The sequence below is a fragment of the Hyla sarda genome, chromosome 1, assembly GCF_029499605.1.
Source record: "Hyla sarda isolate aHylSar1 chromosome 1, aHylSar1.hap1, whole genome shotgun sequence".
Taxonomy (NCBI): domain Eukaryota; kingdom Metazoa; phylum Chordata; class Amphibia; order Anura; family Hylidae; genus Hyla; species Hyla sarda.
In genome coordinates, this window is record NC_079189.1 from 17,836,782 (window position 1) to 17,863,320 (window position 26,539).

Here is a 26,539-nt window from a genome sequence, read left to right on the forward strand (position 1 = left end):
TTTTTTTTTTATGGAAGTCATTTACAAATCTGTTTAACTTTCTGGAGCCAGTTGATATATATATATATATATATATATATATATATATATATATATATAAAAAATCCTGGATAACCCCTTAAATGTTCCGAACGCAGCCAGAAGGCTGACCAGTGGAGTAACCCTTTAATATCCAGGCCCATAAACAGACTTTTGGGAAACTACAACTCCCAGCACGACCTGACGTGACTATTCCACAGATTCACAGCTCTTACTGTAAAGACCCAGAGGTTACTATTCTACACCTTCAAGGCTCTTATTGTAGAGTAGTGGTCTCCAACCTGCGGACCTCCAGATGTTGCAAAACTACAACTCCCAGCATGCCCGGACAGCCGTTGGCTGTCCGGGCATGCTGGGATTTGTAGTTTTGCAACATCTGGAGGTCCGCAGGTTGGAGACCACTGTTGTAGAGAATCCACCCCTGCTCTTACAGTAAAGAATGAGCGTCACCTCTGAAGACTGAACCTTTTTTCCCAGACGGAGCGCCCCCTTGTGTTTTGCTGGGGTTTTACATAGAAGAGTGTAGGTCATATAAACCAGTGATACTGTGTCCCTGTCCCCCGAGTCTGTATACACCGCAGTATCCTGCTGTCCTGACGTATTCCCTATGATGTCACAATGGATGACAGGTGACACTGTTATATTACCGGTTCCTCCCCATGGTCTCATGGTCCTTGACAGCCGCAAACAGTTCTGCATTAGTGTCCAGGGGAACGCCCTTCAGATCCCACTCGAAGCCCTACAGGACAGATACAGACAATGAGGCAGTGTATTCATATCACACAAGAAAAGGGAGCTGGTGTATCTAATCCAGTGTGATACTATGCTGCAGAGTGTATCTAATCCAGTGTGATACTATAATGCAGAGTGTATCTAATCCAGTGTGATACTATACTGCAGAGTGTATCTAATCCAGTGTGATACTATGCTGCAGAGTGTATCTAATCGAGAGTGATAATATACTGCAGAGTGTATCTAATCCAGTGTGATACTATGCTGCAGAGTGTATCTAATCCAGTGTGATACTATACTGCAGAGTGTATCTAATCCAGTGTGATACTATGCTGCAGAGTGTATCTAATCCAGTGTGATACTATGCTGCAGAGTGTATCTAATCGAGAGTGATAATATACTGCAGAGTGTATTTAATCCAGTGTGATAATTTACTGCAGAGTGTATCTAATCCAGTGTGATACTATAATGCAGAGTGTATCTAATCCAGTGTGATACTATACTGCAGAGTGTATCTAATCCAGTGTGATACTATAATGCAGAGTGTATCTAATCCAGTGTGATAATTTACTGCAGAGTGGATCTAATCGAGAGTGATAATATACTGCAGAGTGTATCTAATCCAGTGTGATAATTTACTGCAGTGTATCTAATCCAGTGTGATACTATACTGCAGAGTGTATCTAATCTAGTGTGCTATTACACTGCAGAGTGTATCTAATCCAGTGTGATACTATACTGCAGAGTGTATCTAATCCAGTGTGATAACATACTGCAGAGTGTATCTAATCCAGTGTGATACTATACTGCAGAGTGGATCTAATCCAGTGTGATACTATACTGCAGAGTGTATCTAGTCCAGTGTGATACTATACTGCAGAGTGTATCTAATCCAGTGTGATACTATACTGCAGAGTGTATCTAATCCAGTGTGATACTATACTGCAGAGTGTATCTAATCCAGTGTGATAATTTACTGCAGAGTGTATCTAATCCAGTGTGATACTATACTGCAGAGTGTATCTAATCTAGTGTGCTATTACACTGCAGAGTGTATCTAATCCAGTGTGATACTATACTGCAGAGTGTATCTAATCCAGTGTGATACTATGCTGAAGAGTGTATCTAATCGAGTGTGATACTATGCTGCAGAGTGTATCTAATCCAGTGTGATACTATACTGCAGAGTGTATCTAATCCAGTATGATACTATGCTGCAGAGTGTATCTAATCCAGTGTGATACTATGCTGCAGAGTGTAACTAATCCAGTGTGATACTATACTGCAGAGTGTAACTAATCCAGTGTGATACTATACTGCAGAGTGTATCTAGTCCAATGTGATACTATACTGCAGAGTGTATCTAATCCAGTGTGATACTATACTGCAGAGTGTATCTAATCCAGTGTGATACTATACTGCAGAGTGTATCTAATCCTGTGTGATATTATACTGCCGAGTGTATCTAGTTCAGGGTGATACTTTACTAAGGATTCAGTGTATTTGATCCTGTGTGATACTGTTTAAGTAAGTGTATCAAAGCCATCCTGCTAAACCAGTGTATCTAATCCCATGTGATACTGTGATGCTAAATGTATCTAATCTAACAGGTATGATATAGTGTCACTGAGGCCCCCCAGTAGTGCTGTGGCAGTCTGGTGAGATAGATAGTGAAGCGCCAGGTGCTGTGTGGCATATTATCCTAGCGTGTTCTAGCTCTAAAGTCCCAAGGGGCTTCCGACCTCTAGTGACACCACCTGTGGCCACTAGAGGCCGGAACCAGAAGAGTGTCCTGCTGCCTCTAGGGGCTGCAGAAAATCCAGATGAGGCAGGGGAACCAAGGTGAGTATGGGTTTTATTTCTGGGGGAGGGACTCCTTTCCATAGAGGGAAAGGTAACTACAGGGTGGTCCTATATACCGGGGGGGGGGGGAGCTACCTACAGGAGGAAAGGTAATTACAGTGGGGCCCTATGTACTGGGGGGGGGGAGCTACCTACAGGCGGAAAGGCAACTACAAGGGGGCCCTATATACTGGGGGGGAGCTACCTACAGGGGGAAAGGTAATTATAGGGGGCCCTATATACTGGGGGGGAGCTACCTACAGGGGGAAAGGTAATTATAGGGGGCCCTATATACTGGGGGAAGCTACCTACAGGGGGAAAGGTAATTATAGGGGGCCCTATATACTGGGGGGAGCTACCTACAGGGGGAAAGGTAATTACAGGTGGGCCCTATATACTGGGGGGGAGCTACTTACAGGGGGAAAGGTAATTATAGGGGGCCCTATATACTGGGGGGAGCTACCTACAGGGGGAAAGGTAATTATAGGGGGCCCTATATACTGGGGGGGAGCTACCTACAGGGGGAAAGGTAATTACAGGGGCCCCTATATACTGGGGGGGGGAGCTACCTACAGGGGGAAAGGTAACTACAAGGGGGCCCTATATACTGGGGGAGCTACCTACAGGGGGAAAGGTAATTACAGGGGGACCCTATATACTGGGGGGGGGAGCTACCTACAGGGGGAAAGGTAATTACAAGGGGGCCCTATATACTGGGGGGAGCTACCTACAGGGGGAAAGGTAACTACAGGGGGCCCTATATACTGGGGGGAGCTACCTACAGGGGGAAAGGTAATTACAGGGGGACCCTATATACTGGGGGGGGAGCTACCTACAGGGGGAAAGGTAATTACAAGGGGGCCCTATATACTGGGGGGAGCTACCTACAGGGGGAAAGGTAACTACAGGGGGGGCCCTATATACTGGGGGGAGCTACCTACAGGGGGAAAGGTAATTACAGGGGGGCCCTATATACTGGGGGGAGCTACCTACAGGGGGAAAGGTAATTACAGGGGGGCCCTACCTACAGGGGGAAAGGTAATTACAGGGGGGGCCCTATATACTGGGGGGGGAGCTACCTACAGGGGGAAAGGTAATTACAGGGGGGGGGGCCCTATATACTGGGGGGGGAGCTACCTACAGGGGGAAAGGTAACTACAAGGGGGCCCTATATACTGGGGGGAGCTACCTACAGGAGGAAAGGTAATTACAGGGGGTCCCTATATACTGGGGGGAGCTACCTACAGGGGGAAAGATAACTACAGGGGGGCCCTATATAAAGGGGGAAAGCTACCTAACGGGGGCCCCTCTAAATGGGGGGGGGGAGAGCTACCTACTGGCGTCAAGGTAACTATAGGGGACTCCTACATACAGGGGAAAGTTACCTACAGGGGGGCAAGCAAAATACAGGGGACCCTAAATATGGAGGGAAAGATACCTACAGGGTTCAAGCTAACTACAGGGGGCCCTATATACAGAGGGAAACCTAACTACAGGGGACCCTATATACAGAGGGAAACCTAACTACAGGGGACCCTATATACAGAGGGAAACCTAACTGCAGGGGACCCTATATACAGAGGGAAACCTAACTACAGGGGACCCTATATACAGAGGGAAACCTAACTACAGGGGGACCCTATATACAGAGGGAAACCTAACTACAGAGGACCCCTATATACAGAGGGAAACCTAACTACAGGGGACCCTATATACAGAGGGAAACCTAACTACAGGGGGACCCTATATACAGAGGGAAACCTAACTGCAGAGGACCCTATATACAGAGGGAAACCTAACTACAGGGGACCCTATATACAGAGGGAAACCTAACTACAGGGGACCCTATATACAGAGGGAAACCCTAACTACAGGGGACCCTATATACAGAGGGAAACCTAACTACAGAGGACCCTATATACAGAGGGAAAACCTAACTACAGGGGGGGCCTATATACAGAGCGAAACCTAACTACAGGGGACCCTATATACAGAGGGAAACCTAACTACAGAGGACCCTATATACAGAGGGAAACCTAACTACAGGGGACCCTATATACAGAGGGAAACCTAACTACAGGGGACCCTATATACAGAGGGAAACCTAACTACAGAGGACCCTATATACATAGGGGAAACCTAACTACAGAGGACCCTATATACAGAGGGAAACCTAACTACAGGGGACCCTATATACAGAGGGAAACCTAACTACAGGGGACCCTATATACAGAGGGAAACCTAACTACAGGAGACCCTATATACAGAGGGAAACCTAACTACAGGGGACCCTATATACAGAGGAAAACCTAACTACAGAGGACCCTATATACAGAGGGAAACCTAACTACAGGGGACCCTATATACAGAGGGAAACCTAACTACAGGGGACCCTATATACAGAGGGAAACCTAACTACAGGGGACCCTATATACAGAGGGAAACCTAACTACAGGGGACCCTATATACAGAGGGAAACCTAACTACAGGGGACCCTATATACAGAGGAAAACCTAACTACAGAGGACCCTATATACAGAGGGAAACCTAACTACAGGGGGACCCTATATACAGAGGGAAACCTAACTACAGGGGACCCTATATACAGAGGGAAACCTAACTACAGGGGACCCTATATACAGAGGGAAACCTAACTACAGGGGACCCCTATATACAGAGGGAAACCTAACTACAGAGGACCCTATATACAGAGGGAAACCTAACTACAGAGGACCCTATATACAGAGGGAAACCTAACTACAGAGGACCCTATATACAGAGGGAAACCTAACTACAGAGGACCCTATATACAGAGGGAAACCTAACTACAGAGGACCCTATATACAGAGGGAAACCTAACTACAGGGGACCCTATATACAGAGGGAAACCTAACTACAGGGGACCCTATATACAGAGGGAAACCTAACTACAGGAGACCCTATATACAGAGGGAAACCTAACTACAGGGGACCCTATATACAGAGGAAAACCTAACTACAGAGGACCCTATATACAGAGGGAAACCTAACTACAGGGGACCCTATATACAGAGGGAAACCTAACTACAGGGGACCCTATATACAGAGGGAAACCTAACTACAGGGGACCCTATATACAGAGGGAAACCTAACTACAGGGGACCCTATATACAGAGGGAAACCTAACTACAGGGGACCCTATATACAGAGGAAAACCTAACTACAGAGGACCCCTATATACAGAGGGAAACCTAACTGACAGGGGGACCCTATATACAGAGGGAAACCTAACTACAGGGGACCCTATATACAGAGGGAAACCTAACTACAGGGGACCCTATATACAGAGGGAAACCTAACTACAGGGGGACCCTATATACAGAGGGAAACCTAACTACAGAGGACCCTATATACAGAGGGAAACCTAACTACAGAGGACCCTATATACAAAGGGAAACCTAACTACAGAGGACCCTATATACAGAGGGAAACCTAACTACAGAGGACCCTATATACAGAGGGAAACCTAACTACAGAGGGGACCCTATATACAGAGGGAACCTAACTACAGAGGACCTATATACAGAGGGAAACTAACTACAGAGGACCCTATATACAGAGGGAAACCTAACTACAGGGGACCCTATATACAGAGGGAAACCTAACTACAGGGGACCCTATATACAGAGGGAAACCTAACTACAGAGGACCCTATATACAGAGGGAAACCTAACTACAGAGGACCCTATATACAGAGGGAAACCTAACTACAGAGGACCCTATATACAGAGGGAAACCTAACTACAGAGGACCCTATATACAAAGGGAAACCTAACTACAGAGGGGACCCTATATACAGAGGGGAAAACCTAACTACAGGGGACCCTATATACAGAGGGAAACCTAACTACAGGGGACCCTATATACAGAGGGAAACCTAACTACAGAGGATTCTATATACAGAGGGAAACCTAACTACAGGGGACCCTATATACAGAGGGAAACATAACTACAGGGGACCCTATATACAGAGGGGAAACCTAACTACAGGGGACCCTATATACAGAGGGAAACCTAACTACAGGGGGCCCTATATACAGAGGGAAACCTAACTACAGGGGACCCTATATACAGAGGGAAACCTAACTACAGGGGACCCTATATACAGAGGGAAACCTAACTACAGAGGACCCTATATACAGAGGGAAACCTAACTACAGAGGACCCCTATATACAGACGGAAACCTAACTACAGGGGGACCCTATATACAGAGGGAAACCTAACTACAGGGGACCCTATATACAGAGGGAAACCTAACTACAGAGGAGGGGCCCTATATACAGAGGAAAACCTAACTACAGGGGGCCCTATATACAGAGGGAAACCTAACTACAGGGGGCCCTATATACAGAGGGAAACCTAACGACAGGGGACCCTATATACAGAGGGGAAACCTAACTACAGAGGACCCTATATACAGAGGGAAACCTAACTACAGAGGACCCTATATACAGAGGGAAACCTAACTACAGAGGACCCTATATACAGAGGGAAACCTAACTACAGAGGGACCCTATATACAGAGGGAAACCTAACTACAAAGGGACCCTTACAGGGGACCCTATATACAGAGGGAAACCTAACTACAGGGGACCCTATATACAGAGGGAAACCTAACTACAGGGGACCCTATATACAGAGGGAAACCTAACTACAGAGGACCCTATATACAGAGGGAAACCTAACTACAGGGGGACCCTATATACAGAGGGAAACCAAACTCCATGGGACCCTATATACAGAGGGAAACCTAACTACAGAGGACCCTATATACAGAGGGAAACCTAACTACAGAGGGGGCCCTATATACAGAGGGAAACCTAACTACAGGGGACCCTATATACAGAGGGAAACCTAACTACAGGAGACCCTATATACAGAGGGAAACCTAACTACAGAGGACCCTATATACAGAGGGAAACCTAACTACAGGGGGCCCTATATACAGAGGGAAACCTAACTACAGGGGACCCTATATACAGAGGGAAACCTAACTACAGGGGACCCTATATACAGAGGGAAACCTAACTACAGGGGACCCTATATACAGAGGGAAACCTAACTACAGAGGACCCTATATACAGAGGGAAACCTAACTACAGGGGGCCCTATATACAGAGGGAAACCTAACTACAGGAGACCCTATATACAGAGGGAAACCTAACTGCAGGGGACCCTATATACAGAGGGAAACCTAACTACAGGGGACCCTATATACAGAGGGAAACCTAACTACAGGGGACCCTATATACAGAGGGAAACCTAACTACAGGGGACCCTATATACAGAGGGAAACCTAACTACAGGAGACCCTATATACAGAGGGAAACCTAACTACAGAGGACCCTATATACAGAGGGAAACCCAACTACAGGGGACCCTATATACAGAGGGAAACCTAACTACAGGGGACCCTATATACAGAGGGAAACCTAACTACAGGGGATCCTATATACAACGCCCTGCATATGAGGGGGTGTCAGTGTGCCCCGTTGAAATGTTTTTTACAGCGTGTGCCTCAGGCTGAGAAAGGCTGGCAAACACTGCCCTATTGTATCTAAGTCTAACAAATGAGATACATCATAATATGATACATTTCACCTAGTCTGTAGTCTGTATACCTAAGAATATAATGTGTGATACTGTCCAGTGTATCTAAGCCTATCCGGCGTGACACATATTTTCTACTGTGTGATACAGTTCCGTGTATCTATCTGCAATTTAGTGTATCTGAGTCTATCATGTATAATACTGTGCAGTGCAGAGTTTCCCAAGCAGGGTGCCTCCAGCTGTTGCAAAACCACAACTCCCAGCATGCCCGGACAGCCATAGGCTGTCCGGGCATGGTGGGAGTTGTAGTTTTGCAACAGCTGGAGGTACCCTGCTTGGGAAACACTGGTGCAGTGTATCTGAGCCTTTTGTGTGTGATACTGTGTATCTCAATTTAAAGGGGAATTCCAGGAAAAAACTTTATTTTTTATTTTTTATATCAACTGGCTATAGAAAGTTAAACAGATTTGTAAATTACTCCTATTAAAAAATCTTAATCCTTCCAATAATTATCAGCTGCTGAAGTTGAGTTGTTCTTTTCTGTCTGGCAACAATGCTCTCTGCTGACATCTCTGTCTGTCTCGGGAATTGCACAGAGTAGAAGAGGTTTTCTATGGGGATTTGTTTCTACTCTGGACATCACCCGAGACACGTGTCATCAGAGAGCATTTAGACAGAATAGAACAACTCAACTTCAGCAGCTCATAAGTACTGAAAGGATTAAGATGTTTTAATAGATGTAATTTACAAATCTGTTTAACTTTCTGGAGCCAGTTGATATATAAAAAAAAATATTTTCCTAGAGCAGAATGTGATACAACGTCATTCCTCATCACTAGGATCATACAAATAATATGGAAAGTGTCTTCACCTGACCCCCCCCCTAGCCCACCCCGCCCCCCACCGACCATCACTTACCTCATTCCAGATGGGGTTCGAGTTGTTCTTGATGACTTTGGTTTTCTTCTTAACCCCTGGAAAATAGTCATGAAGATTTTGAGAAGGAAAAGGAATTAGGGTTCTGAATATGTATTTTATTGTGAACACAGTGTAAACATCGACAGTGCAGGGAGAAAGGTAAAGTACAGTGAGTCCACCCCTCACATTATATATAAAGGATCTCCCATAAGTGACTCCACCCCTCACATTATATATACAGTATATCCCATAAGTGACTCCACCCCTCACATTATATATACAGGATATCCCATAAGTGACTCCACCCCTCACATTATATATACAGTATATCCCATAAGTGACTCCACCCCTCACATTATATATACAGGATATCCCATAAGTGACTCCACCCCTCACATTATATATACAGTATATCCCATAAGTGACTCCACCCCTCACATATATATACAGGATATCCCATAAGTGACTCCACCCCTCACATTATATACAGTATCTCCCATAAGTGACTCCACCCCTCACATTATATATACAGTATATCCATAAGAGAGTCCACCCCTCACATTATATACAGTATATCCCATAAGTGAGTCCACCCCTCACATTATATACAGTATATCCCATAAGTGACTCCACCCCTCACATTATATACAGTATATCCCATAAGTGAGTCCACCCCTCACATTATATATACAGTATCTCCCATAAGTGACTCCACCCCTCACACTATATACACAGTATATTCCGTAAGTGACTCCACCCCTCACATTATATATACAGTATCTCCCATAAGTGACTCCACCCCTCACATTATATATACAGTATCTCCCATAAGTGAGTCCACCCCTCACATTATATATACAGTATATCCCATAAGTGACTCCACCCCTCACATTATATATACAGTATATCCCATAAGTGACTCCACCCCTCACATTATATATACAGTATATCCCATAAGTGAGTCCACCCCTCACATTATATATACAGTATATCCCATAAGTGACTCCACCCCTCACATTATATATACAGTATATCCCATAAGTGACTCCACCCCTCACATTATATATACAGTATCTCCCATAAGTGAGTCCACCCCTCACATTATATATACAGTATATACCATAAGTGAGTCCACCCCTCACATTATATACAGTATATCCCATAAGTGACTCCACCCCTTACATTATATATATAGTATATCCCATAAGTGACTCCACCCCTCACATTATATATACAGTATCTCCCATAAGTGAGTCCACCCCTCACATTATATATACAGTATATACCATAAGTGAGTCCACCCCTCACATTATATATACAGTATATCCCATAAGTGACTCCACCCCTCACACTATATACACAGTATATTCCGTAAGTGACTCCACCCCTCACATTATATATACAGTATGTCCCATAAGTGACTCCACCCCTCACATTATATATACAGTATCTCCCATAAGTGAGTCCACCCCTCACATTATATATACAGTATATCCCATAAGTGAGTCCACCCCTCACATTATATATACAGTATATCCCATAAGTGACTCCACCCCTCACATTATATATAGTATCTCCCATAAGTGATTCCACCCCTCACATTATATATACAGTATCTCCCATAAGTGACTCCACCCCTCACATTATATATACAGTATATCCCATAAGTGAGTCCACTCCTCACATTATATATACAGTATCTCCCATAAGTGACTCCACCCCTCACATTATATATACAGTATATCCCATAAGTGAGTCCACCCCTCACATTATATACAGTATCTCCCATAAGTGACTCCACCCCTCACATTATATATACAGTATCTCCCATAAGTGACTCCACCCCTCACATTATATATACAGTATATCCCATAAGTGACTCCACCCCTCACATTATATACAGTATATCCCATAAGTGAGTCCACCCCTCACATTATATACAGTATATCCCATAAGTGACTCCACCCCTCACATTATATACAGTATATACCATAAGTGATTCCACCCCTCACATTATATATACAGTATCTCCCATAAGTGACTCCACCCCTCACATTATATATACAGTATCTCCCATAAGTGAGTCCACCCCTCACATTATATATACAGTATCTCCCATAAGTGACTCCACCCCTCACATTATATATACAGTATATCCCATAAGTGAGTCCACCCCTCACATTATATATACAGTATCTCCCATAAGTGACTCCACCCCTCACATTATATATAGTATATCCCATAAGTGAGTCCACCCTCACATTATATACAGTATATCCCATAAGTGAGTCCACCCCTCACATTATATATACAGTATATCCCATAAGTGAGTCCACCCCTCACATTATATATACAGTATCTCCCATAAGTGACTCCACCCCTCACATTATATATATATAGTATATCCCATAAGTGAGTCCACCCCTCACATTATATATACAGTATATCCCATAAGTGACTCCACCCCTCACATTATATACATTATATCCCATAAGTGACTCCACCCCTCACATTATATATACAGTATATACCATAAGTGACTCCACCCCTCACATTATATATACAGTATCTCCCATAAGTGATTCCACCCCTCACATTATATATAGTATCTCCCATAAGTGATTCCACCCCTCACATTATATACACAGTATATTCCGTAAGTTACTCCACCTCTCACATTATATATACAGTATATCCCATAAGTGACTCCACCCCTCACATTATATATACAGTATCTCCCATAAGTGAGTCCACCCCTCACATTATATACAGTATCTCCCATAAGTGAGTCCACCCCTCACATTATATATACAGTATATCCCATAAGTGAGTCCACCCCTCACATTATATATACAGTATATCCCATAAGTGACTCCACCCCTCACATTATATATACAGTATATCCCATAAGTGACTCCACCCCTCACATTATATATACAGTATCTCCCATAAGTGACTCCACCCCTCATATTATATATACAGTATATACCATAAGTGACTCCACCTCTCACATTATATATACAGTATATCCCATAAGTAAGTCCACCCCTCACATTATATATACAGTATCTCCCATAAGTGACTCCACCCCTCACATTATATACAGTATATCCCATAAGTGAGTCCACCCCTCACATTATATATACAGTATCTCCCATAAGTGGCTCCACCCCTCACATTATATACAGTATATCCCATAAGTGACTCCACCCCTCACATTATATACAGTATATACCATAAGTGATTCCACCCCTCACATTATATATACAGTATCTCCCATAAGTGACTCCACCCCTCACATTATATATACAGTATCTCCCATAAGTGAGTCCACCCCTCACATTATATATACAGTATCTCCCATAAGTGACCCCACCCCTCACATTATATATACAGTATCTCCCATAAGTGACTCCACCCCTCACATTATATATACAGTATATCCCATAAGTGAGTCCACCCCTCACATTATATATACAGTATCTCCCATAAGTGACTCCACCCCTCACATTATATATAGTATATCCCATAAGTGAGTCCACCCTCACATTATATACAGTATATCCCATAAGTGAGTCCACCCCTCACATTATATATACAGTATATCCCATAAGTGAGTCCACCCCTCACATTATATATACAGTATCTCCCATAAGTGACTCCACCCCTCACATTATATATATATAGTATATCCCATAAGTGAGTCCACCCCTCACATTATATATACAGTATATCCCATAAGTGACTCCACCCCTCACATTATATACATTATATCCCATAAGTGACTCCACCCCTCACATTATATATACAGTATATACCATAAGTGACTCCACCCCTCACATTATATATACAGTATCTCCCATAAGTGATTCCACCCCTCACATTATATATAGTATCTCCCATAAGTGATTCCACCCCTCACATTATATACAGTATCTCCCATAAGAGAGTCCACTCCTCACATTATATATAGTATCTCCCATAAGTGACTCCACCTCTCACATTATATATACAGTATATTCCGTAAGTGACTCCACCCCTCACATTATATATACAGTATATACCATAAGTGACTCCACCCCTCACATTATATATACAGTATCTCCCATAAGTGATTCCACCCCTCACATTATATATAGTATCTCCCATAAGTGATTCCACCCCTCACATTATATACACAGTATATTCCGTAAGTTACTCCACCTCTCACATTACATATACAGTATATCCCATAAGTGACTCCACCCCTCACATTATATATACAGTATCTCCCATAAGTGAGTCCACCCCTCACATTATATACAGTATATCCCATAAGTGAGTCCACCCCTCACATTATATATACAGTATATCCCATAAGTGACTCCACCCCTCACATTATATATACAGTATATCCCATAAGTGACTCCACCCCTCACATTATATATACAGTATCTCCCATAAGTGACTCCACCCCTCATATTATATATACAGTATATACCATAAGTGACTCCACCTCTCACATTATATATACAGTATATCCCATAAGTAAGTCCACCCCTCACATTATATATACAGTATCTCCCATAAGTGACTCCACCCCTCACATTATATACAGTATATCCCATAAGTGAGTCCACCCCTCACATTATATATACAGTATCTCCCATAAGTGGCTCCACCCCTCACATTATATATACAGTATATCCCATAAGTGACTCCACCCCTCACATTATATACAGTATATTCCATAAGTGACTCCACCCCTCACATTATATATACAGTATATCCCATAAGTGACTCCACCCCTCACATTATATATAGTATATCCCATAAGTGACTCCACCCCTCACATTATATATACAGTATATCCCATAAGTGACTCCACCCCTCACATTATATATACAGTATATCCCATAAGTGACTCCACCCCTCACATTATATATACAGTATCTCCCATAAGTGACTCCACCCCTCATATTATATATACAGTATATACCATAAGTGACTCCACCTCTCACATTATATATACAGTATATCCCATAAGTAAGTCCACCCCTCACATTATATATACAGTATCTCCCATAAGTGACTCCACCCCTCACATTATATACAGTATATCCCATAAGTGAGTCCACCCCTCACATTATATATACAGTATCTCCCATAAGTGGCTCCACCCCTCACATTATATATACAGTATATCCCATAAGTGACTCCACCCCTCACATTATATACAGTATATCCCATAAGTGACTCCACCCCTCACATTATATATACAGTATATCCCATAAGTGACTCCACCCCTCACATTATATATAGTATATCCCATAAGTGACTCCACCCCTCACATTATATATACAGTATATCCCATAAGTGACTCCACCCCTCACATTATATATACAGTATATCCCATAAGTGACTCCACCCCTCACATTATATGCAGTATCTCCCATAAGTGAGTCCACCCCTCACATTATATACAGTATATCCCATAAGTGAGTCCACCCCTCACATTATATATACGGTATATACCATAAGTGACTCCACCCCTCACATTATATATACAGTATCTCCCATAAGTGACTCCACCCCTCATATTATATATACAGTATATACCATAAGTGACTCCACCTCTCACATTATATATACAGTATATCCCATAAGTAAGTCCACCCCTCACATTATATATACAGTATCTCCCATAAGTGACTCCACCCCTCACATTATATATACAGTATATCCCATAAGTGAGTCCACCCCTCACATTATATATACAGTATCTCCCATAAGTGACTCCACCCCTCACATTATATATACAGTATATACCATAAGTGAGTCCACCCCTCACATTATATACAGTATCTCCCATAAGTGAGTCCACCCCTCACATTATATATACAGTATATCCCATAAGTGACTCCACCCCTCACATTATATATACAGTATATCCCATAAGTGACTCCACCCCTCACATTATATATACAGTATATCCCATAAGTGACTCCACCCCTCACATTATATATACAGTATATACCATAAGTGAGTCCACCCCTAACATTATATATACAGTATATCCCATAAGTGACTCCACCCCTCACATTATATATACAGTATATACCATAAGTGACTCCACCCCTCACATTATATATACAGTATATCCCATAAGTGACTCCACCCCTCACATTATATATACAGTATATACCATAAGTGAGTCCACCCCTCACATTATGTATACAGTATCTCCCATAAGTGACTCCACCCCTCACATTATATATACAGTATATACCATAAGTGAGTCCACCCCTCACATTATATACAGTATCTCCCATAAGTGAGTCCACCCCTCACATTATATATACAGTATATCCCATAAGTGACTCCACCCCTCACATTATATATACAGTATATCCCATAAGTGACTCCACCCCTCACATTATATATACAGTATATCCCATAAGTGACTCCACCCCTCACATTATATATACAGTATATCCCATAAGTGAGTCCACCCCTCACATTATATATACAGTATATCCCATAAGTGACTCCACCCCTCACATTATATATACAGTATATACCATAAGTGAGTCCACCCCTCACATTATATACACAGTATATCCCATAAGTGAGTCCACCCCTCACATTATTTATACAGTATCTCCCATCAGTGAGTCCACCCCTCACATTATATATACAGTATCTCCCATAAGTGAGTCCACCCCTCACATTATATATACAGTATATACCATAAGTGACTCCACCCCTCACATTATATATACAGTATCTCCCATAAGTGATTCCACCCCTCACATTATATATACAGTATCTCCCATAAGTGAGTCCACCCCTCACATTATATACAGTATATCCCATAAGTGAGTCCACCCCTCACATTATATATACAGTATATCCCATAAGTGACTCCACCCCTCACATTATATATACAGTATATCCCATAAGTGACTCCACCCCTCACATTATATATACAGTATCTCCCATAAGTGACTCCACCCCTCATATTATATATACAGTATATACCATAAGTGACTCCACCTCTCACATTATATACAGTATCTCCCATAAGTGACTCCACCCCTCACATTATATACAGTATATCCCATAAGTGAGTCCACCCCTCACATTATATATACAGTATCTCCCATAAGAGAGTCCACCCCTCACATTATATATAGTATCTCCCATAAGTGGCTCCACCCCTCACATTATATATACAGTATATCCCATAAGTGACTCCACCCCTCACATTATATACAGTATATCCCATAAGTGACTCCACCCCTCACATTATATATACAGTATATCCCATAAGTGACTCCACCCCTCACATTATATATAGTATATCCCATAAGTGACTCCACCCCTCACATTATATATACAGTATATCCCATAAGTGACTCCACCCCTCACATTATATACAGTATCTCCCATAAGTGAGTCCACCCCTCACATTATATACAGTATATCCCATAAGTGAGTCCACCCCTCACATTATATATACGGTATATACCATAAGTGACTCCACCCCTCACATTATATATACAGTATATCCCATAAGTGAGTCCACCCCTCACATTATATATACAGTATCTCCCATAAGTGAGTCCACCCCTCACATTATATATACGGTATATACCATAAGTGACTCCACCCCTCACATTATATATACAGTATCTCCCATAAGTGAGTCCATCCCTCACATTATATATACAGTATCTCCCATAAGTGACTCCACCCCTCACATTATATACAGTATCTCCCATAAGTGACTCCACCCCTCACATTATATATACAGTATATCCCATAAGTGACTCCACCCCTCACATTATATATACAGTATATCCCATAAGTGACTCCACCCCTCACATTATATATACAGTATATCCCATAAGTGAGTCCACCCCTCACATTATATATACAGTATCTACCATAAGTGACTCCACCCCTCACATTATATACAGTATATCCCATAAGTGACTCCACCCCTCACATTATATACAGTATATCCCATAAGTGACTCCACCCCTCACATTATATATACAGTATCTCCCATAAGTGAGCCCACCCCTCACATTATATACAGTATCTCCCATAAGTGACTCCACCCCTCACATTATATATACAGTATATCCCATAAGTGACTCCACCCCTCACATTATATATACAGTATATCCCATAAGTGACTCCACCCCTCACATTATATATACAGTATATCCCATAAGTGAGTCCACCCCTCACATTATATATACAGTATCTACCATAAGTGACTCCACCCCTCACATTATATATACAGTATATCCCATAAGTGATTCCACCCCTCACATTATATATACAGTATCTCCCATGAGTGAGTCCACCCCTCACATTATATATACAGTATATCCCATAAGTGACTCCACCCCTCACATTATATATACAGTATATCCCATAAGTGAGTCCACCCCTCACATTATATATACAGTATCTCCCATAAGTGACTCCACCCCTCACATTATATATACAGTATCTTCCATAAGTGAGTCCACCCCTCACATTATATATACAGTATCTCCCATAAGTGAGTCCACCCCTCACATTATATATACAGTATATCTCATAAGTGACTCCACCCCTCACATTATATATACAGTATATCCCATAAGTGACTCCACCCCTCACATTATATACAGTATCTCCCATAAGTGAGTCCACCCCTCACATTATATACAGTATATCCCATAAGTGACTCCACCCCTCACATTATATATACAGTATATCCCATAAGTGAGTCCACCCCTCACATTATATACAGTATATCCCATAAGTGACTCCACCCCTCACATTATATACAGTATATCCCATAAGTGAGTCCACCCCTCACATTATATATACAGCATATCCCATAAGTGACTCCACCCCTCACATTATATATATATTATATCCCATAAGTGAGTCCACCCCTCACATTATATATACAGTATCTCCCATAAGTGACTCCACCCCTCACATTATATATACGGTATATCCCATAAGTGAGTCCACCCCTCACATTATATATATATAGTATCTCCCATAAGTGACTCCACCCCTCACATTATATATACAGTATCTCCCATAAGTGACTCCACCCCTCACATTATATATACAGTATCTCCCATAAGTGAGTCCACCCCTCACATTATATATACAGTATCTCCCATAAGCGACCCCACCCCTCACATTATATATACAGTATCTCCCATAAGTGACTCCACCCCTCACACTATATACAGTATATCTCATAAGTGACTCCACCCCTCACATTATATATACAGTATCTCCCATAAGTGACTCCACCCCTCACATTATATATACAGTATATCCCATAAGTGAGTCCACCCCTCACATTATATATACAGTATATCCCATAAGTGACTCCACCCCTCACATTATATATACAGTATATCCCATAAGTGAGTCCACCCCTCACATTATATACAGTATATCCCATAAGTGACTCCACCCCTCACATTATATATACAGTATATCCCATAAGTGACTCCACCCCTCACATTATATACAGTATATCCCATAAGTGAGTCCACCCCTCACATTATATATACAGTATCTCCCATAAGTGAGTCCACCCCTCACATTATATATACAGTATCTCCCATAAGTGACTCCACCCCTCACATTATATATACAGTATATCCCATAAGTGAGTCCACCCCTCACATTATATATATAGTATCTACCATAAGTGAGTCCACCCCTCACATTATATATACAGTATATCCCATAAGTGATGAGTCCACCCCTCACATTATATATACAGTATATCCCATAAGTGACTCCACCCCTCACATTATATATACAGTATCTCCCATAAGTGAGTCCACCCCTCACATTATATATCTCTGACGATCTGACAAAAATAATTTTTGCTCTACATAAAAACCCTGAAACAAAGCTGCAGCACAGTGGGCAAGACCATACAGCAGTTTCACAGGACAGGTTCCACAGGTCTAGCCATGGTCAACCAAAAAAGTTGAGTGCACATGCTCAGCGTCATATCCATAATATGTGGGATTTTTTTTTTATCTTTAACAGGAGGGTGCCAACAATTTTGTCCATGTCAGTAGGGGATTTGTGGATTTCACACTTCAATGGGGGCATCTTTAGATGACACAGTTATGGGGATCTGTAGATGACACTGTTATGGGGGATCTGTAGATGACACTGTTATGGGGAATCTGTAGTTGACACACTTTTATGAAGGATCTGTATATGACACACTGTTATGTGGGATTTGTAGATGAAACATTGTTATGGGGATCTGTAGGTGAAACACTGTGATGGAGGATTTGTGGATGACACACTTATGGGGGATCTGTAGATAACACACTGTTATGGGGATCTGCAGATTACACTATTATGTTGGAGCTGTAGATGGCACAATGTTATGGGGGATTTGTAGATGACACACTGTTATGGGGATCTGAAGTTGACACAGTTATGGGGATCTGTAGATGACACTGTTATGGGGATCTGTAGATGACACTGTTATGAGGATCTGTAGATGACACTGTTATGGAGGATGTGAAGATGACACTGTTATGAGGATCTGTACATGACACTGTTATGGGGATCTGTAGATGACACACCGTTATGGGGGATCTGTAGATGACACACTGTTATGGGGATCTGTAGATGACACACTAGTATGGGGATCTGTAGATGACACATTAGTATGGGGGATCTGAAGATGACACACAGTTATTGGGATCTGTAGATGACACAATGTTATGAGGATCTGTAGATGACACTGTTATGAGGATTTGTAGATGACACACTGTTATGAGGATCTGTAGATGACACACTGTTATGGGGGATCTGTAGATGACACTGTTATGAGGATCTGTAGATGACACTGTTATGGGGATCTGTACATGACACACTGTTATGAAGGATCTGTAGATGACACACTGTTATGGGGGATCTGAAGATGACACAGTTATGGGGATCTGTAGATGACACTGTTATGGGGGATCTGTAGATGACACTGTTATGGGGGATCTGTAGATGACACTGTTATGGGGGATCTGTAGATGACACTGTTATGGGGAATCTGTAGTTGACACACTTTTATGAAGGATCTGTAAATGACACACTGTTATGTGGGATTTGTAGATGAAACATTGTTATGGGGATCTGTAGGTGAAACACTGTGATGGAGGATTTGTGGATGACACACTTATGGGGGATCTGTAGATAACACACTGTTATGGGGATCTGCAGATGACACTATTATGTTGGAGCTGTAGATGGCACAATGTTATGGGGGATTTGTAGATGACACACTGTTATTTTGGATCTGTAGATGACACACTGCTATGGGGATCTGAAGTTGACACAGTTATGGGGATCTGTAGATGACACTGTTATGGGGATCTGTAGATGACACTGTTATGAGGATCTGTAGATGACACTGTTATGGAGGATCTGAAGATGACACTGTTATGAGGATCTGTACATGACACTGTTATGGGGATCTGTAGATGACACACCGTTATGGGGGATCTGTAGATGACACACTGTTATGGGGATCTGTAGATGACACACTAGTATGGGGATCTGTAGATGACACACTAGTATGGGGGATCTGAAGATGACACACAGTTATTGGGATCTGTAGATGACACAATGTTATGAGGATCTGTAGATGACACTGTTATGAGGATTTGTAGATGACACACTGTTATGAGGATCTGTAGATGACACACTGTTATGGGGGATCTGTAGATGACACTGTTATGAGGATCTGTAGATGACACTGTTATGCAGATCTGTACATGACACACTGTTATGAAGGATCTGTAGATGACACACTGTTATGGGGGATCTGAAGATGACACAGTTATGGGGATCTGTAGATGACACTGTTATGGGGATCTGTAGATGACACACTGTTATGGGGGATCTGTAGATGACACACTGTTATGGGGATCTGTAGATGACACACTGTTATGGGGATCTGTAGATGACACTGTTATGGGAGATCTGAAGATGACACACAGTTATGGGGATCTGTAGATGACACACTGTTATGGGGATCTGTGATGACACACTGTTATGGGGATCTGTAGATGACACACTGTTATGGGGGATCTGAAGATGACACTGTTATTAGGATCTGTAGATGACACTGTTATGGGAGATCTGAAGATGACCCACAGTTATGGGGATCTGTAGATGACACTGTTATGAGGATCTGTAGATGACACTGTTATGGGGGATCTGTAGATGATACACTGTTATGAGGATCTGTAGATGACACACTGTTATGGGGGATCTGTAGATGACACACTGTTATGGGGGATCTGAAGATGACACACTGTTATGAGGATCTGTAGATGACACTGTTATGGGGGATCTGTACATGACACACTGTTATGAAGGATCTGTAGATGACACACTGTTATGGGGGATCTGAAGATGACACAGTCATGGGGATCTGTAGATGACACTGTTATGGGGGATCTGTAAATGACACACTGTTATGGGGATCTGTAGATGACACACTGTTATGGGAGATCTGAAGATAACACTGTTATGAGGATCTGTAGATTACACTGTTATGGAGGATCTGAAAATGACACTGTTATGAGGATCTGTAGATGACACTTTTATGAGGATCTGTAGATGACACTGTTATGAGGATCTGTAGATGACACTGTTATGGGATCTGTAGATGACACACTGTTATGGGGATCTGAAGATGACACACAGTTATGGGATCTGTAGATTACACACTGTTATGGGGGATCTGAAGATGACACAATGTTATGAGGATCTGTAGATGACACTGTTATGGAGGATCTGAAGATGACAATGTTATGAGGATCTGTAGATGACACTGTTATGGGGATCTGTAGATGACACACTGTTATGGGGATCTGTAGATGACACACTGTTATGGGGGATCTGAAGATGACACAGTTATGGGAATCTGTAGATGACACAGTAATGGGGATCTGTAAATGACACATTGTTATGGGGGATCTGAAGATGACACACAGTTATGGGGATCTGTAGATGACACTGTTATGTGGATCTGTAGATGACACACTGTTATGGAGGATCTGAAGATGACACTGTTATGAAGATCTGTAGATGACACTGTTATGGAGGATCTGAAGATGACACTGTTATGAGGATCTGTAGATGGCACTGTTATGGGGATCTGTAGATGACACACCGTTATGGGGGATCTGTAGATGACACACTGTTATGAGGATCTGTAGATGACACTGTTATGTGGATCTGTAGATGACACTGTTATGGAGGATCTGAAGATGGCACTGTTATGAGGATCTGTAGATGACACTGTTATGGGGATCTGAAGATGGCACTGTTATGAGGATCTGTAGATGACGCTGTTATGGGGATCTGTAGATGACACACCGTTATGGGGGATCTGAAGATGACACACCGTTATGGGGGATCTGAAGATGACACACCGTTATGGGGGATCTGTAGATGACACACTGTTATAGGGGATCTGAAGATGACACACTGTTATAGGGGATCTGAAGATGACACTGTTAAGGGGATCTGTAGATGACACTGTTATGTTAATCTGTAGATGACACTGTTATGGGGATCTGTAGATGACACTGTTATGGGGGATCTGTAGATGACACACTGTTATGGAGGATCTGTAGATGACACACTGTTATGGGGATCTGTAGATGACACACTGTTATGAGGATCTGTAGATGACACTGTTATGGGGATCTGTAGATGATACACTGTTATGGGGATCTGCAGATGACACTGTTATGGGGGATCTGTAGATGACACACTGTTATGGGGGATCTGTAGATGACACTGTTATGGGGATCTGTAGATGACACTGTTATGGGGGATCTGTAGATGACACTGTTATGGGGGATCTGTAGATGACACACTGTTATGGGGGATCTGTAGATGACACACTGTTATGGGGGATCTGTAGAGGACACTGTTATGAGGATCTGTAGATAACACACTATTATGGAGGATCTGTAGATGACACTGTTATGAGGATCTGTAGATGACACTGTTATGAGGATCTGTAGATGACACTGTTATGGGGGATCTGTAGATGACACACTGTTATGGGGATCTGTAGATGACACTGTTATGGGGATCTGTAGATGACACACTGTTATGGGGATCTGTAAATGACACTGTTATGGGGATCTGTAGATGACACTGTTATGGGGGATCTGAAGATGACACTGTTATTAGGATCTGTAGATGACACACTATTATGGAGGATCTGTAGATGACACTATTATGAGGATCTGTAGATAACACACTATTATGGAGGATCTGTAGATGACACTATTATGAGGATCTGTAGATGACACACTGTTATGGAGGATCTATAGATGACACTGTTATGGGGATCTGTAGATGACACACTGTTATGGGGATCTGTAGATGACACTGTTATAAAGATCTGTATATGACACTGTTATGAGGATCTGTAGATGACACTGTTATGGGGATCTGTAGATGACACACCGTTATGGGGATCTGTAGATGACACACTGCTATGGGGATCTGTAGATGACACACCGTTATGGGGATCTGTAGATGACACACTGTTATGGGTGATCTGAAGATGACACACTGTTATGGGGGATCTGTAGATGACACTGTTATGTGGATCTGTAGATGACACTGTTATGGAGGATCTGAAGATGACACTGTTATGAGGATCTGTAGATGGCACTGTTATGGGGGATCTGTAGATGACACACCGTTATGGGGGATCTGTAGATGACACACTGTTATGAGGATCTGTAGATGACACTGTTATGTGGATCTGTAGATGACACTGTTATGGAGGATCTGAAGATGGCACTGTTATGAGGATCTGTAGATGACACTGTTATGGGGATCTGAAGATGGCACTGTTATGAGGATCTGTAGATGACGCTGTTATGGGGATCTGTAGATGACACACCGTTATGGGGGATCTGAAGATGACACACCGTTATGGGGGATCTGAAGATGACACACCGTTATGGGGGATCTGTAGATGACACACTGTTATAGGGGATCTGAAGATGACACACTGTTATAGGGGATCTGAAGATGACACTGTTATGGGGATCTGTAGATGACACTGTTATGTTAATCTGTAGATGACACTGTTATGGGGATCTGTAGATGACACTGTTATGGGGGATCTGTAGATGACACACTGTTATGGAGGATCTGTAGATGACACACTGTTATGGGGATCTGTAGATGACACACTGTTATGAGGATCTGTAGATGACACTGTTATGGGGATCTGTAGATGATACACTGTTATGGGGATCTGCAGATGACACTTATGGGGGATCGGTAGATGACACACTGTTATGGGGGATCTGTAGATGACACTGTTATGGGGATCTGTAGATGACACTGTTATGGGGGATCTGTAGATGACACTGTTATGGGGGATCTGTAGATGACACACTGTTATGGAGGATCTGTAGATGACACACTGTTATGGGGGATCTGTAGAGGACACTGTTATGAGGATCTGTAGATAACACACTATTATGGAGGATCTGTAGATGACACTGTTATGAGGATCTGTAGATGACACTGTTATGAGGATCTGTAGATGACACTGTTATGGGGGATCTGTAGATGACACACTGTTATGGGGATCTGTAAATGACACTGTTATGGGGATCTGTAGATGACACTGTTATGGGGGATCTGAAGATGACACTGTTATTAGGATCTGTAGATGACACACTATTATGGAGGATCTGTAGATGACACTATTATGAGGATCTGTAGATAACACACTATTATGGAGGATCTGTAGATGACACTATTATGAGGATTTGTAGATGACACACTGTTATGGAGGATCTATAGATGACACTGTTATGGGGATCTGTAGATGACACACTGTTATGGGGATCTGTAGATGACACTGTTATTAGGATCTGTAGATGACACTGTTATGGGGGATCTGTAGATGACACACTGTTATGGGGATCTGTAGATGACACTGTTATGGGGATCTGTAGATGACACTGTTATGGGGGATCTGTAGATGACACTGTTATGGGGGATCTGAAGATGACACTGTTATTAGGATCTGTAGATGACACTGTTATATGGATCTGTAGATGACACTGTTATGGGGATCTGTAGATGACACTGTTATGGGGGATCTGAAGATGACACTGTTATTAGGATCTGTAGATGACACTGTTATGGGGGATCTGTAGATGACACACTGTTATGGGGATCTGTAGATGACACTGTTATGGGGATCTGTAGATGACACTGTTATGGGGGATCTGTAGATGACACTGTTTTGGGGATCTGTAGATGACACTGTTATGGTGGATCTGAAGATGACACTGTTATTAGGATCTGTAGATGACACTGTTATGTGGATCTGTAGATGACACTGTTATGGGGATCTGTAGATGACACTGTTATGGGGGATCTGAAGATTACACTGTTATTAGGATCTGTAGATGACACTGTTATGTGGATCTGTAGATGACACACAGTTATGGGGATCTGTAGATTACACAATGTTATGAGGATCTGTAGATGACACTGTTTTGGGGGATCTGTAGATGGCACTGTTATGGGGGATCTGTAGATGACACTGTTATGGGGATCTGTAGATGACACTGTTATGGGGGATCTGAAGATGACACTGTTATGTGGATCTGTAGATGACACACAGTTATGGGGATCTGTAGATGACACACAGTTATGGGGATCTGTAGATGACACTGTTATGGGGGATCTGTAGATGGCACTGTTATGGGGGATCTGTAGATGGCACTGTTATGGGGGATCTGTAGATGGCACTGTTATGGGGATCTGTAGATGACACTGTTATGGGGGATCTGAAGATGACACTGTTATTATGATCTGTAGATGACACTGTTATGTGGATCTGTAGATGACACTGTTATGGGGATCTGTAGATGACACTGTTATGGGGGATCTGAAGATGACACTGTTATTAGGATCTGTAGATGACACTGTTATGTGGATCTGTAGATGACACACAGTTATGGGGATCTGTAGATGACACAATGTTATGAGGATCTGTAGATGACACTGTTATGGGGGATCTGTAGATGGCACTGTTATGGGGGATCTGTAGATGACACTGTTATGGGGATCTGTAGATGACACTGTTATGGGGGATCTGAAGATGACACTGTTATTAGGATCTGTAGATAACACTGTTATGTTGATCTGTAGATGACACACAGTTATGGGGATCTGTAGATGACACACTTATGGGGGATCTGAAGATGACACTGCTATTAGGATCTGTAGATGACACTGTTATGGGGGATCTGTAGATGACACTGTTATGGGGATCTATAGAAGACACTGTTATGGGGGATCTGAAGATGACAC

General features: G+C 42.3%; 1 protein-coding gene across 3 annotated transcripts in view; it reads right to left on the reverse strand.

Moving 5' to 3' along the window:
- Positions 1 to 26,539, reverse strand: part of DYSF (dysferlin) — a 438,078-nt gene that overhangs the window by 342,458 nt on the left and 69,081 nt on the right. For all 3 annotated transcript variants that reach the window (XM_056552799.1, XM_056552788.1, XM_056552789.1), the window contains exons 2-3: positions 9,122 to 9,177; positions 687 to 778 (exon numbers count right to left, since the gene is read on the reverse strand). In XM_056552799.1, coding sequence (XP_056408774.1) covers positions 687 to 778; positions 9,122 to 9,177 — 148 coding nt within the window. The remainder of the gene's footprint in view (positions 1 to 686; positions 779 to 9,121; positions 9,178 to 26,539) is intronic.